Genomic DNA, 14,740 nt, shown 5'->3' with positions numbered 1-14,740 from the left:
TATTCCAGACACACTCTATAAACCCCAAAACACTGCTGTAAAAAGTTTGAATTTTCGAGGACTGTTCAAAGTGAGCACAGCCACTATCGGTTTATGGGTGGGGTATCGTTTAATAAGTGAAATGCCAAAAACAGAGAAAAAAAAAGTTTTCCCACACTAAAATAGCTTACACAAATACAATTGTTTTGTACATTTATGGACAATTCCACAGGAAAACAGGAAAATATTTTTGCTGTGAATTCATTTATCATGGGTCTATTTTTTTTCTCTGACCGTAAAACCATCAGAATAAATAAAATTACTAGGCTGGTTACGGGGGAAAAAATCTGCAACACTTAAAATCAACTAACCGAACAATCTAAGCGTACCCAGCACTCTTTGTCTTTTTTTTTAAATGACAAAATATGAAAGTGTTTCAGCGGCTGTTCTGCTCGACTCAATAACAGAACTTTGAGGGACGTTTGTTTCTCACTGTGCCATAGAAGGAACCTCTTTTGCCTGTGATGGTGGGGGAAGAGGTGGAGGGCAGTTTGGAGCTTTGAGTCCAGGCTTTTTCGGAGGAGGCTTTTTCATGCTGGCCTGCTGTCCTCGGGGTGCAGGCGTCGGATGGGGCCTAGTGTCTGGAACCGTCGCAGGTGCAATCGGGGGTGGAGGGGCATGTGACTTGAGAGGTGGCGGCAGTTTTGGTTTGGAGAACTGAACCGTGACCTGCTCGTTTGGCTGGTTAGACTTGCTCAGGGGGAAAGTTCTCCTTGCTGTAAGAAAGATAGCGGGGGGGGGATGACAGCACTGAGCGCACGAGTACAAGAAGTCATGCACTTCTGAAAGCGAAAATCACAAACTTTAAACAACTGAATTATATCTGTGGTATGCACTGTAAATAAAAGACAGATTTAGCCGCATTTTTAATGCCTGAGCTGAAAACACCAGACACGATGTGATATAACAATAATTCACATACTGCAATTTATCACCTCTTTTGCAATTTATGTCCTCATATTTAAAAGACATCATTATCTGTGTTATCCAGTAAGATAAAGTTATCTCACTTCTCGGTTTTTCTGCTGTAAAATGAGATTTTTGAGCAACACTGCCCCAAATGTTGACATGTTGAGTCAGTCTTATATCAGTCTGCAACTGAAAGGCATTAAAATGGCAATTATATGCAATCTGTTTTTCCTAATACAGCAGTTAACACCAAATAAATCACATGTCTGTTACAATCTGCTCTAGAGGTTAACACACTCTACATGTTACATAGACTATAAACCTATCACTATATACATGTGTCAGGTTTAGCTACGGTTTCAGTGCTCGTACAGTCTATGTTTAGCCGATATGTACAGATATGTAATTTCTCATTCAACTATATTTGATTTATGTGTTTAGTTTACTTCATTGACAGAGTTTCATTTAAATTCTAGTATCAAATTTCGACATCTGGTGGAAGTATGTGACTACCCAGTTGCTTTACATTGTATAAGCTATTATAGAAATGCACTGCATTTAAGGAAAAATGGTTTGGTAGATAGATGAACAGCACGATACTTATAAGGCAACATCTTTCAGCCAGCGAGGCAGTTAAAAAAGTGTAAGAGATGACGCATGAACCTAAAGATTGATACTCTGGTCAGCGGTGTGAGACTTCCTGTTTCCTGTGTACATCCTGATTGTTAAAATAACAGCGGTAGATGTATTTTTCCTCATATTAAAATACATCGAATTACCAAGCCACTATTTTGACTAACGAGTCTGTACTGAGCTTTCTACAATGGAAAAGAAACAGTAAGTGCTGATAGAGATACGCTCAGTCCAAAAATAGCTCCTTTGGTAGGGATATTTATAATATGGTAAAAATTACCCTGATGATCTCATCTTTATGTACTGAGATCATGATCTTTAAAATTTGAAAGATAATGCGTAATAGGATATCCCAGCTTCACCTGCGTCAGCTTATATTAGAGTAATGTAATGTCTCGTGTGTACGTATGAAAAACTAAAGTGCTGAAAGTGCTTCTGGAGAGGCAGTCCCAGCTCGACCTGTTTGACTGAACCTTTGACTTACGTTTAAACGGTGACGCGATCTTCACTAATGCCCTGGGAGAATCTGGCGGTGCTTCCAAAATTGGCTCGAGCGGGTTCTGTTCTGAGATCTGCCTCTGGGTGGGACTCCGGGCCTGGCCTGAGTTTGTCGCAGATCCCGCTGCTCTGGGAAGCGGAGTCGGGTTCTGGTTTGCTGTTGAGCTGGACGCGGATGTAGAGTCAGAGGCCGGAGACGGGCCGGGATCGGTCAAGGATGAGCTGCTGGGCGTCCTGTTTGGTTGAGCAGGTGCTGCCGTCTCCGCTTCAGGGCTGCCCCACGTGGAGGTGCCACTGCGGCCGCTCACAGAGCCAGATTTCACCAGGAAGGAGACGCTGCTGTCCTGAGAGGCTGTGCTGCAGGTTCAAGTATTTTAAAGAGTTTCCACTTTTTAGCATTTGTAGCCACTGAATATTTAACATCATATCATAACATATCTTAAAATATAAATATCTTTGATATGATTACTGCACTTATTACGCAGTACCTGTTTGTCTTGGAAAGAGGGAAGTGATATGCAGACGAGGAGGCTGTGGAGGAAGAGGAGGAAACAGTTCTGCTCAGTTTCCCCTTTTCTGGGACAACGGGAGAGGGCAGAGACGCATCCAGGACCTCGGGAAGTTCTGGGATCTCGAACGAGAGAGCTGATCAAAACAAATAAATAAAAAGAGTCTTACTCATTGCACTCAGCTGATGTACCTGCTCCACTTGCCACATGCACAGTTTCCTGTGCAAGGGTGCATCTAAGGGTGTACTAAGTTTCTGAGCGGGTGTTGCAGAGAGGTGAAAAATAACACAGGCTTTATTCATTTCCATGTTTTTCTCCCGTATTCTTGACAGAACAAAGCAACATTCATATTAACTGCAACTCGTGTTTTTAGCAAGATATAAAATACAATAAAATAATTGTGGTTATTGCAAATACGAAAAGAAAAAAATATGTTACATTAAAACCCACCCACACATGAACTGTGGTTAACAGCAGACTCAGTCAGAGCAACTGATATTGTGTAAAAGTGATTCTGTGAAGATCTGTATTGTTTGCGATCTGGCTTTCTTACCAGATAATTAAGTCACATACATGTCTAAGGGCCCAGTTCTTCATTTTTCTGTATCATATCATATCCCCGCATCAGTGTATGTATCTTTTAGCCATGCTGAACAACAAGTCTTCAAAGAACAGCTTTCAGTTTACATTAAGAGTGCATTTACCTTCGGGGAAGAGATCAGAGCTGTACTGAATAAGAGGCTCAATGACTGTCACCACCTGGACTGAAGAAGCTGAAGCCATGTCAAAGAGAGCAGCTTCCCTAACGAGGCAAAGTGATTGAGAGAGCAGAGAAGGACTCACATAAAGCACAAATATTGTTAACAGTGTAAGAACAGGAATAACTTGGAATATGATTAAACACACGTACCCCTCAGCTCGCGGCCAGAGCAGGTTTGGTCCCAGGACAATGGCGATGTTACTTGGTGTCATTTTGTTTATAGCCTGCTGCTCAGACAACAGAGACAGGAACTGGACCAGGTACCTGATAAGCAAGAAAAGAAGATGGAAAGAAAAAAATGAAGACTTATAGACATATTAACACAAGATATATGAAAATTGAAATAAATATAAGACTTGTTGATTTCCTCTGCCATGTTAGCAACACTGAGGCTGTGCTTTGAAATAAGGGTAGTATGAGCCAAATGTTAAGCCTTTTAAGGTGGGCAGATATATCTGAGTGGTATCAGATCAAAACTTTGTTTCTCTGCTTTAAGTTCACTGCGTAGCCCACTCAGTGGTGTTACTTTTATACCTCCAACATGCACAATGAAATAATAGAAGCTGACTCTAAGTAACTGAGGGACAGGTACGTTTATATTCCAGGTCTAAAAAGTACACACAGTGATTTCATGATCACTAAAATGTGTTCAGAATTTGCAATGTGCTGATGAGTCATCCCATAAGTCACACTGCTCTCCCTAAACATAAAATGCCTTAAAAGTATCACTATTTGTATCGGTATTAGCAATACTGGCCCTGTATTGACTCGGTATCAGATTAATACCTAAATTTGCAGTATTGCACAGCACTATTAAGCCACACATAATGATAACATGTTGATGCATAGTTCGCTGACTTAGTTGATGAGGTATGGTGGTCCTTAAAGGTCAAAAACAAGAAAACAGCAGCAAATAGAGAAATTCTGCAAAAGCATGCAAAACACAAAGGAAGTAAAATAAAACACAAAGGAAGTAAAATAAAACACAAAGGAAGTAAAATAAAACACAAAGGAAAGAGGAAAAATGGCAGCAAAAGCTCCAACGTGACAGCACGCTGCAGAAGTGAGACGCTAACAGTAAAGGGCTAACAGCAGGCATGTGTCCACAGTTACATGAATCATGTGATTAAAACACACATTACACAAAACATCAGGGTTTTTTTTTTCACTTCTATTGTGTTTTACTAAAATTCCTTTGTTGTTTATTGGGTGTGTCTTGTGTTTTTGTGTGTTTTTGCAGTGTTTTTTCTATTTGCTGGTGTTTTCTTAGGTTGCAGTGCATTTGACCTCTCAGGTCCACCATACACAGGACCAACAGAAGCTAATTCAAGACACATTAAAAACTAACTAGACATCTGAGCAGAAACACAAGGGCCAAAACTGAACCCAATACATCTTTTTTATATTGTCTTAACCACACATACTATATATATATATATGACTCATGAGCCAACAATACTGCTGAAATATTTCAGTTAGGTAAATTTAAAAAACAACAACTTCTTCGTCAGAACATTTGATCGTGTGAGTGCAAAAAAAGAAAAAAGCTATTCACAGACTACACACCTGAGGTTGTTGTAGTTTTCAGGTGGCAGTTTCTTTAGAAGTATCTTGAATTGTTCCAGCTTCTCTGACAGCTCTTTCTCCCTATGGGGTCAGAGGTCAGAGTTAAGGAACACACCACAGTCAAAATGAGAAATGTAGAAATCGATTTTGTACAGACCCTGCTGCTTTAAACCAGTCGTTGTAGAGGTCAAACGTCATTAGAGGTTCGGGAAGTTCTCGGAGGTAACACTTCAAAGCTCCTGTCGACACATTCAGAAGTAAATCCCACCGTTAGATAAAAACACATATATTTATTAACCCAAAATATTCCATTTTGAATTTAACCTTCTTGCTGTTTTCTCAACATAATCCATTAATAAACGCTTTTATATTGCACTGCTATAAATAATTCTAGCGCACTGAAGTGGTGTTTTTGATGTTCACAGGAAGCTGTACTTGGAGCAAACAGAAGAGGAACTGGGTTGTTAAAATGAGCTGTGAAAGTCACATTGGCTGGCCAGATGAGGAAGAGCCCTCATGACGGGAAATGGAAGAGGGCACAGCCTCACCTGCCACGGCGTGAGGGTCCATGCTGAACTCGCTGTGGTCCACCGTCCCTTGATTCAGACACGTCTTCAGCCTCTTCATCACCGAGGCTGCGGCGGCCAAGCGAAACAGACCCTGAGGAAAGACGACGGTTCATGAAAAACGGGAGAAAAAAAAGAGCGTTCGAGCGGTAGAAGTCGCAACCAGCCAGCAGTCAGTCAGTTCAAATCAACATAACCAGGGAAAGCCCCCACGGCTCAGAAAGAAAGTGTTAACACCCTCTTTACTGATTATATACGTTTAGACACTGATTTTTTTCCACCCTTTCAGTTTGCCCATACAGTTTGTGCTTAACATGCAAAACTGATTACTTTCCCATCAATCTTAACTGTACTTTGTAGTTACTGCAAATGAACAAACATTAACACACCAATGCTCTAAACTTCTTTTTAATTTTAGTGAGTAAATCTGACTCCAGTTTTGCAGAGCTGCTGGCCCGTACACGTTGATTTAAATAGGACCTGTGATGTTAATTTGGAGCTCTTTTCTTTGTTCCTGTGATGCTACACTAGCTTTGGTTCAAAAGAATCACTATTCATATAACACTGGGCCTTTGTGCAGCTCCTCAATTCAGCCGATAGCTGAGCCGTGAGCCTGAGAAGACCATGTGATGCATTATAGTGATCCAAGAGTATACAAAGTGTCTAAATTAGTGCTTAGAGCAGCATAAATCCTGAGAGTTACATAACAGTAATAACCTCAGAAAGCAATATGATGTGCACTCAGGCTTGGACGGTGCACAGCAATTTAAGTGGGCAATGAAAGCACTTTTAATTTGCATATTTCTGGGTCTGTGTGTTATGACTGCGAACACTGTGCAGTACCTCCTCTCTCATGCCTGTTCTCAGCAGCATGTGAATACACTCCTGGATGGGCGCCGCGATTTCTCTGTTGCTTTGAGACAAATGTGAGAGCAGAGGCTCCCCGTAGACCTTCTGGTTGGAGAGGCTTTGTGACGACTCTGCAAAACACACAGCAGGGCATGATGACACGTATCGCAATATTACATCAGTGCAGCGGATGAAACGCACGGACCTGAGAAAACTCGGGTTACCTTTTTGACTGTGATCCTCTTTGAGTTCGCTGATGTTTTTATCCAGGAACATGTGAGAATTCTTGTGGTATTCTGCCTGCAGCTCGAGAAGCTATTTTTTGACCAAGAGAGAAGCAGAGGCGGTGGATATAAAAAGAAACAAAAGTCAAAGTTAAGAAAAAGGTCACATCATTACCGTAACGGTGACTCACACGAATAAAGTAATTTGCGTAGTCATCCTCCTTAGTTGCAAAGTGATACAGGTCTGCAGAGTACTGGTCCTACAGAGACAACAGCAAAAGGTCAGAGATCAAGACGACGCCATTGATTCCAAACAGACTTAAACACTTGTACCTTGATGCTCTCCAGCTTCCTCCAAGCTTCTTCCATTTCTTCCCTAAGCCCATCCTGCTTTGCCTGAGGTCCAGTGCTAGCCTGACTCCTGACCACACATACACACACACGCCGACACATATAAAAATTTGAAAAATTGTGGGGTGGGGTGTGTGGTTAAAGTGCAGGATGTTTAAAAACCTCACCTCATTCTTGCATTGTTCCAATCTGTTGTGAGCTTTGCAAACTGCTTTTTGTTCCTTAGAATTTCAGGTAAATCATCCTAAATGGACACAAAAAGGGAAAAAAAAGATTTTATGTGATCATTTAGTTACATCTAGAGGATTGTGCATGAGTGTAGTCTATATTTCTAAATAATCACATACAGGGGATGGGCAGAATATAGCAAAGACTTAACAATGACGTTCAAGTGGCTACAAAAGCACAAGTAGTTAACTCATCTAGCATTTAACGACCTCCTCTGTACCTATAATGACAAGTTTTGACACCTCAGTGTACATCAGTTAAGTTGTGGTTTGATGACCATTTGAACAGTTTGGGGGGGGTTCCAGTTAATGTTTGATGCAAACTGAGTCATTTTGTTCAACAGGAAAGCCTAAACTATGAGAAAAACCCTTCTGTTCATGAAGGAGCTTCACGGGTTAAAAATTAAAAAAGCACTTTTAGCCTAAATTATATCAGAACATATTCTTGGTTTTGCTCATCACTGATCTTCTGTTCAGCAACATGAACATTAAGCTGTTGTCACCTCGCTAAGCTTGTTTAGTGGCTCCAGGACCTCCTTCTCCATTTTCATCTCAAAGTCTGCCAGCATGTTGGCCAGCATCTTCTCCATGAAACAGCACATTTCCAGCACCCTCCTGTCACACACACACACACGACCAAATCATGATAAATATCCACCTCAAATCTGATATACTGTTTTGGAAATATATCAGAAGACATGCTATAAATTTCATTTAAAAGTGCAAAAAAGCATGTTCCTTCAGATTTAAACTAGATAAATCAATATACAAAGCAAATGGCATGCATGCAACCCATCAGGCTAACCTATTATAGCGCTAAACTCTAAATAAAGCAGATGCACAGAGCTCTGGTAGCAAGTCATAGACAGCATCCTCTTTCTTTTTTCACCCAGAAGTGAAAACTCGAAAACCTCCACACTACAGTCATGAGGTTTTTGCATGACTCTAGTGTCAGTAAGAGCATTGGAGTTCAAGTACAGAACACAGATGGATCAATGGAGGGGTGGAAGGGTAACTGCAGAAGATCAAACCTGTCACCTGATTGAGGACTCTGCATCGAAGTCTTTCAGACTTTCTGCCATGCTGACAGACAGAAGCATCAGAGGAAGTTTTTTCTGTAGAGAGAGGAGGACATGTGACATTTTTCAGTAACTAACAGAGCATTTCCATAAACCACGCAGATGCATTAACACTGCTACCATTCGTTTTTCGGCCTCCAGCCCCGGTTGACTCTGCATGCAGCTCTGCAGCTTTTTATGGAGGACCTGAGCTGCCTTCCTGGCTGGTTCAATCCTCTGCTCCACCTTTGGTCAAACACACATACGGTGAACCTTAGAGCGTCGAATGATGGTATTTAATTTATTATTTTACTGCTATAAATGATGTGTGCAAACGAAAAATGCTATTGTTGCATAAATTTACATGAAATAGAAAGTGGGTGGTAAGTGAATGTGTCCTCTAGTAGAGCTAGTAGAGCATCGCTGTGGTAACCATTGACAATATACAGCTATGGCTATAAACCACACTGTATCTTGAATAATACGTTATTCATAACAGTATAAGAATAAAAGAAATCTGTAAGGGTAAAGCAGATTATTTTTCTCACCATAACCAGGTCTTCATGTAGAAGGTCGGTAGCATCTTGTGACCTGCAAAAAAATGATATTAATTTAGAAAAGATCTGCTGTTTAATGTATTGTTTTAGCATGATATTTAATGCAGCGGTCCCCAACCGCCGGGCCACGGACCAGTCCATGAGTCGTTTGGTACCAGGCTGCAAGAGTTGAGGCTCGGGGTTAATCATTTTCATCGATAACTCGGTTTCCTTGGGTCTTTCCCGTGTGTTATTTTTTTTGGTACTGGCACTGGTGTTACTTACCGTGACACCTTAAAGGGCAGTCTGTGAAAATATTGTCGGACATAAACCGGTCCGTGGCGCAAAAAAGGTTGGGGACCGCTGATTTAATACATATAATTAAGCTAAGGATAACACGTGTCTGTTGATATTCAGGGTTTTCTAAATTTATTTAAATCAACTGAATTCAAACATGCAACCTTGGACTGTGATATTGTGCTGCTGTTTTTATATTCTGTGGTCTAAAAATTGTTACTCGGCTAATCAAAATGTGAAAGAATTCTGTTAGCTGTAGCTAAAAAGAAATAAATGTCAAAAAAATAAAGGGGCTTGAAATGTACATTTTGACTTAAAAATCGTATCGGTCTCAATGTTTGAAACCAACCTGTAACCTGTGCTTAAAACGGAAACTTGAAAAATGCTAGCATTAGCATGCTAACGTGCTCACAATGAACATAGCCAACATGACATCACACACTGGTTTTGAAGTTTAAAGTTTACTATTTCAGTCATTGCTATCTTTTTTTACATATATATTATTATTTTAAACTAGACATAACAAACCAGACCTGGGCCCGTATCCCTAAAGATTCTGAGAATCCTCTCAGAGAGCTCCTAACTTAACCTAAAAATTCCTTGCCAGGAGTTTTAGCTTAGAAGTGATTCCAGAACATTTTCAGTGAACTCTGAGCAAGGAATGGATGGAAAATCCTATCTTAGTGAGGAGGTGTGGTTGACCCCGTTGCTAGGTATGAGTCATCATTTCAAAAGCCGTGATTGGTTGATCCTACAAGTTTGATGGAAATGAGCTTTTGGTGATAATGAACAAAGGATGTACCCTCAAATCAATAAACATAATTATACACTCTAATCTTATGCTGACTGTAATTGTAAATAATATTTCACATTCAAGAAAATATCTGGAAAATGAATAGTAAGCTGTAGGGGTTATAGCCTAACATTAGAATCTAAAATATGTGAAAACTTAAACTCATTACACCCTGTTCAAATAATGATTTGTGTCTTATTTGCTCATATTAATATCCTAGCTGACATATTTTGTACTTTCACTCCCATATGGACCCTGTTGAAAACAAGATGGCCTATCTCAAGGGGCTGTCATTAATGAAGTAGAAATCACAACGTTACAAGTCCAGTGTGGTCTTAACGAGGGTAACACCGCTCAGCTTTTAGCAATGTCTGTGATTGCAGACCCAAGTCATCACTGCTGCATTGTTGCATTTTCCCGGTTGCCAAATACCTCAGGGTTGTGATTACTTTCGTCTCTGGTGTAATAGCGTTGTGGCGTCGAGTTGGTGAAGTAATTGCATCTCTAAGGAGATCCACCACAAACATGATTCCTGCACGATCCAATCTGTAGCGTCTCAATAATTCCCTGTCATCCAATGTTTGCAGGACATCTCTCCTGCCTCTTCTGTTGGCCATTTTGTGCAGCTGCTTAGGGGAACTCCTAAGCCACTAAAAGTCCTCTTCCCTGCTCTTAGCAGATCTTGCCTTAGGAGCCCTTTTAAGCGTTAGGAATCTTGAGGAATAGCTTTTATATTAACTGGGATTGTCGTGTCACTTTTAGGGGAAATTCTAAGAAAACGTCATGACTCTGAGAATTTTCTTAGAATTTGGCCGCTAGGAGCCACTTTTTGCACAAAGATTCTTTAGGGATACGGGCCCTGGACTTTAAGGCTGGTAAAAATGTAAATACACCATTACTGCTTCCATAGGAATTCAGAGGATAAGTAGCAGAGAAACTGTTAAAAACCGCAAGAGCTACATTTAAATTAGTATCTACAGATTACACAAACTGTGTAATCTTTTCATCTTCATGGCAGTACAGCTATAAAAAGATCGAACAAGTGTGGCTTGTTTGGAAAGGTTCTTAGCAGAAAGGCTCTACAAAAAGAACAATTCAGCTCAGCACGGTGGCCGTGCCTGAAAAAAGTACAAATCTTCTGGAGCAATGTGACAGCTCCATGTTTGACCAAAAGCCCCAGAGAATCAAACCCAGAGCTATACCCAGAGTATCAACACAAATGTCTCATGTATTAAGCACGGTGGTGGAGGGGTGATGATTTGGGCTTGTTTTGCAGCCACAGGATCTGTGAACCATGCAACCACTGCGTCAACCATGAACTCCTCTGTGCACCAAAGTGCTCTAGTGTCAAACGTGAGGCAATCTGTCCGTCAGCTAAAGCTTAGGTCAGAAAGGACATGCAACAGAACATGATCCTAAACGCTGCAGCAAACCTACAAGAGAATGACTGGAAAAGAATCAAGGTGTTGTAGTGACCACGTCAAAGCCCAGACATCAACTTGAATGAAATGCACGACATGTGAGAGAAGAGTGGGTCAAAATAATTCCGTAATGATACGAGAAACTGATAAAGTCATACAGAAAATGAGTACTTCACACTACTACTTCTACAAACTGTTGAATCATGGGATGTACAGTTAAATCTAGTTTTCTAGTTCATTAATCGGGTAAAATACAGTTTCAGCCATTATTACTCATTTGTGAGACTAGATAGTGGGACTATCCAAAAGTTGTCCAGTTATAAATAGAGACCCAAACATCAAGTAATACACATGAAACACCAATATAACCTAACATAACCGAAATATCATGAATATAGTCATGAATCTTTCTCATATATATGTGGACTTGGACGATGCATCACACCCTGCTGACCATCAGAAAGAATGCCACTTTAAGGCACTTCTGCACTGGCATCAGTCTTTTATATACAGTCATTTAGCAGGTAAGTGATGTTTACCATGTTGACTATCTCAGTTTAGCATGTTGCTGTGCTAATTAATATGTGCTGATTAGTCACAAACATAAAGTACAGCTCCAGTTGACTAGACTTGCTTTCAGTAACAAATCAAATGAAACTTTCACCAAGAAGTCATCGCAATTTTTTGGTGTATTTGAGCACACCACGTGATAAAGTTATTTCTGTACCGGGTAACTGACTTTCCTACTGTTTCAGTGCAGTGGCCTCGCAGTTTGCGCCTCTTCTGCATGGGGGACATAAATATATCTAAATGTGGGGGTGGTAAAAGATAAAGGACATTTTAGGCCTGAATAACATGCGACACCATGACAAGAGCCTAAGCATGGGCGTGTAGGGTAGTGCTGTGGTTTATTTAGCACCAGGTGGGGAGGACTGCAACACCACAAGTTTCTCTGCTGTCACAAGAGGAGGCAAAGCAATCTACAGAGAGCCGATAAAAGTCACTGCAGCCATTATGTTTGTGCTAAGCTGAAAGGAAACCAAGCCCAGTTCACAAAGAGTTCAGTTATGCTTCAGTACTTCTAAGGTATAGTTTTAATTCCTCTCGTGAATCTAAAATCTGGCCTTTCGCAACACAAGGAGAAGAAATCCTCAGTAGGTGCTTGTTTTAGAGCACATATACTTTATTAGGAATTGTATGTGAGACCTTAGAGGTGTATGTGTTTAGATCAGTGTGCAATATGTCTATTTATATGTGTGTTTATTTCATCAGAGCTCAACGCTCCAGTACAAAGTGAAAAGTGCTGTTCGTGTTAGTTGGAGCCCACGTTGCCCTGCTGCAGATGCACGCTGCCGAGTTTATTATTAAACCAGAATGCGTCAAAGGTAAAGGGAGCACAGCCTGAAACCACACTCCTCTAGCCCTGCTGCATGCAAGCTTGTACCAAGAAAACCAAATAGCGCAAAGGTGCATGATTTAGTCACCCACTTCTTTGCTAATGCCAGTCACTCAGTGGTAGTCAACCACAGGAATGCCTAACATAATCTGGCACCTACTTTCAACTTTAAGGTGTTGTGCAAAAGTCTTAAGCCATCCCATATTACTTCATTTTTTTGCAAGGAAAACAGGAAATGGGTGTTTACTGAAACATGTGCAAACCTGCATGGAAATACAGTATATAAGGCAAAAACAGAGTTTTGAATAACTACCAAGTCTATTTTTCATATGACATATTTATTCTTCAGGGCAGTTTGAACTCTAGTATGCAGGTTTTGTGTAGTCTTCGGGAATAGTTCTCTGGGCTTCTTGGAAGATATTCAAAGCTGTACTTTGGATTTTGGTCTTTTGTTCTGTTCTCTGTCCAGATGTTCCCAGACTGCTTCAGTGATGAGGTCCGGGATCTATAGAGCCCAGTGCATTACTATTCCACTGTGTTCTGATACTGCTCTGACAACGTGTTTGGGTCTTGAAGACAAATGAAGTCAATCAAACACTTTCCCCGTGCAACATGGCTAAAGTCCAGTAAATCTATGAGTTCTATCAATTTTGACAAGCTCTCCAACACCACTCGCTGAAATGCAGACCCAAACCATGACAGAGCCTCCACCGTGTGTTACAGATAAACTCTCCTGACCTGAATTTCAAATTTGGATTTAACACTCCATCAGACCCAACAATTCTCAGTCCACTTCTTGTGTAATTAGGCATACCTCAGCCTTTTCTCCCCGTTTCCTTTCAATAAGCTACCTGCCAGACACCCTTCCACTGAATTTCTAACGAGGCTTTAGCGAGCAGTATGTGAATCAGCTGAAGAGCCTTCAAAAAGCCCAGAGAACTGTTGTGACAAAGGCTTTTATTTTCCAGTTAATGTTTGCACTGTTGAAATATCAGTTTAGCAATTTAAAAGCAACCTCCTGACAAAGAGCCACCATCTTTCCAGAGTGTGTTTCTAACATTCACCACAACCTTGAGTCAGTTTCTCTGTTCAGAAGTGCTCAGCCGCTCTGAGTCCGAGGTTTCCCTCAAAATCCAAACAGTATGAGTCACTTTAAAGAGGAACCAGCTACTTTACACACTTCCATCACACTGAAAGTGAGAACATACGAAAAACCAAATCAGATTATCAAACTGATACGAAAACTGCACTGAGAATTCCCCTCCCTCTTAGCGTTAAAGAAAATAAAGTCTCAAAGTAAAGCGATCCATCGTATTAGTAACGCAGCGGTGGATAATTTTTCATGTAGTCTGATAGCAGGAGTGGCATTAAGGTGGCTGGTAGTATATGATGAGCATAAATGACAAAAATAAAGCAGAGAAGTCTCAGTGATATTTCCCTACAGACAGCCACCGAATACTACTGTTCAAGCTGATGTATATTCATTACACTATGGTCACGGCTGTGGTTACTGATTTCTTTATCTAATGCGGCAATATGTAACTCAAGGGACATCTGTCTTACACGACGCAACGTTTGGCGCCACAGAAGACCTTAAATTTACTTTAAATGTGATCATAATGTTGTTTAAATGCAACATTCAGAATACAAGTTCAGGCTTACCTTGTCGCAGTGCCCAACTGCTTCAGGATGCTCAGAGACTGCCGGAGCATGCTGGCAGCAGAGTCCAACCAGCCTTTCTACCTGACCTACCCACTCTTGATCGACTCAGCAAGGTATCCTGTTAATTAAAAAAGAAAAAAAGTGGAGGAAAAGTCCACACAGGCTCCAGGCTGCGTTACTGCATCAGGAAGAGAAAGCACAGACCGGTGGCTCTGCCTCTGCTTTGTCTGGTTTTTGTGTGTTTATGCATGCGTGTTTTGGCCTTCAGTTTTCGTTCTCGTTTCAGGAGCACGCTCTCAAGTCACGTCGAGCACAAGTCAGCGAATGAGGAAGTTGCACAGATGATATGCAGGCTGTGAGAGGGAAGAGAGATTTTTTTTTTTGTTGTTGCATTGTCACACTATGATTTGACAGTCTAAAATGACGCATGATGTGACAGAGAAGAA

General features: G+C 40.9%; 1 protein-coding gene across 1 annotated transcript; it reads right to left on the bottom strand.

The window, feature by feature from the left end:
- Window positions 1-90: 90 nt before the first annotated feature.
- sh3bp1 (SH3-domain binding protein 1) lies at window positions 91-14,625 on the bottom strand. Its single transcript, XM_082545072.1, has 18 exons — window positions 14,295-14,625; window positions 8,738-8,780; window positions 8,331-8,435; window positions 8,170-8,246; window positions 7,635-7,746; window positions 7,072-7,148; window positions 6,887-6,974; window positions 6,745-6,813; window positions 6,554-6,644; window positions 6,324-6,460; window positions 5,463-5,574; window positions 5,072-5,153; window positions 4,915-4,995; window positions 3,499-3,612; window positions 3,293-3,390; window positions 2,568-2,724; window positions 2,066-2,436; window positions 91-755 (listed from the first exon to the last, which is right to left on the bottom strand). The coding sequence occupies exons 1-18, from the start codon at window positions 14,342-14,344 to the stop codon at window positions 469-471; spliced, it is 2,151 nt and encodes a 716-aa protein (XP_082401198.1). The 5' UTR covers window positions 14,345-14,625; the 3' UTR covers window positions 91-468.
- Window positions 14,626-14,740: the final 115 nt, after the last annotated feature.

Source organism: Aulonocara stuartgranti (genome assembly GCF_965226115.1).
Source record: "Aulonocara stuartgranti genome assembly, chromosome: 8".
NCBI lineage: Eukaryota > Metazoa > Chordata > Actinopteri > Cichliformes > Cichlidae > Aulonocara > Aulonocara stuartgranti.
Note: the sequence above shows the minus strand (reverse complement) of the source record. Positions and strands in the feature narration are given on the sequence as shown.

What these genes read in the sequence shown, in the direction of transcription:
- sh3bp1 (XM_082545072.1), bottom strand. Translation starts at nt 14,344, where the DNA reads ATGCTCCGGCAGTCTCTGAGCATCCTGAAGCAGTTGGGCACTGCGACA. An exon ending in CCTCTTTCCAAGACAAACAG is followed by an intron (nt 2,437 to 2,567) that starts GTACTGCGTAAT and finishes TTGAACCTGCAG; the next exon opens with CACAGCCTCTCAGGACAGCA. An exon ending in GATCGCGTCACCGTTTAAAC is followed by an intron (nt 756 to 2,065) that starts GTAAGTCAAAGG and finishes TCTTTCTTACAG; the next exon opens with CAAGGAGAACTTTCCCCCTG.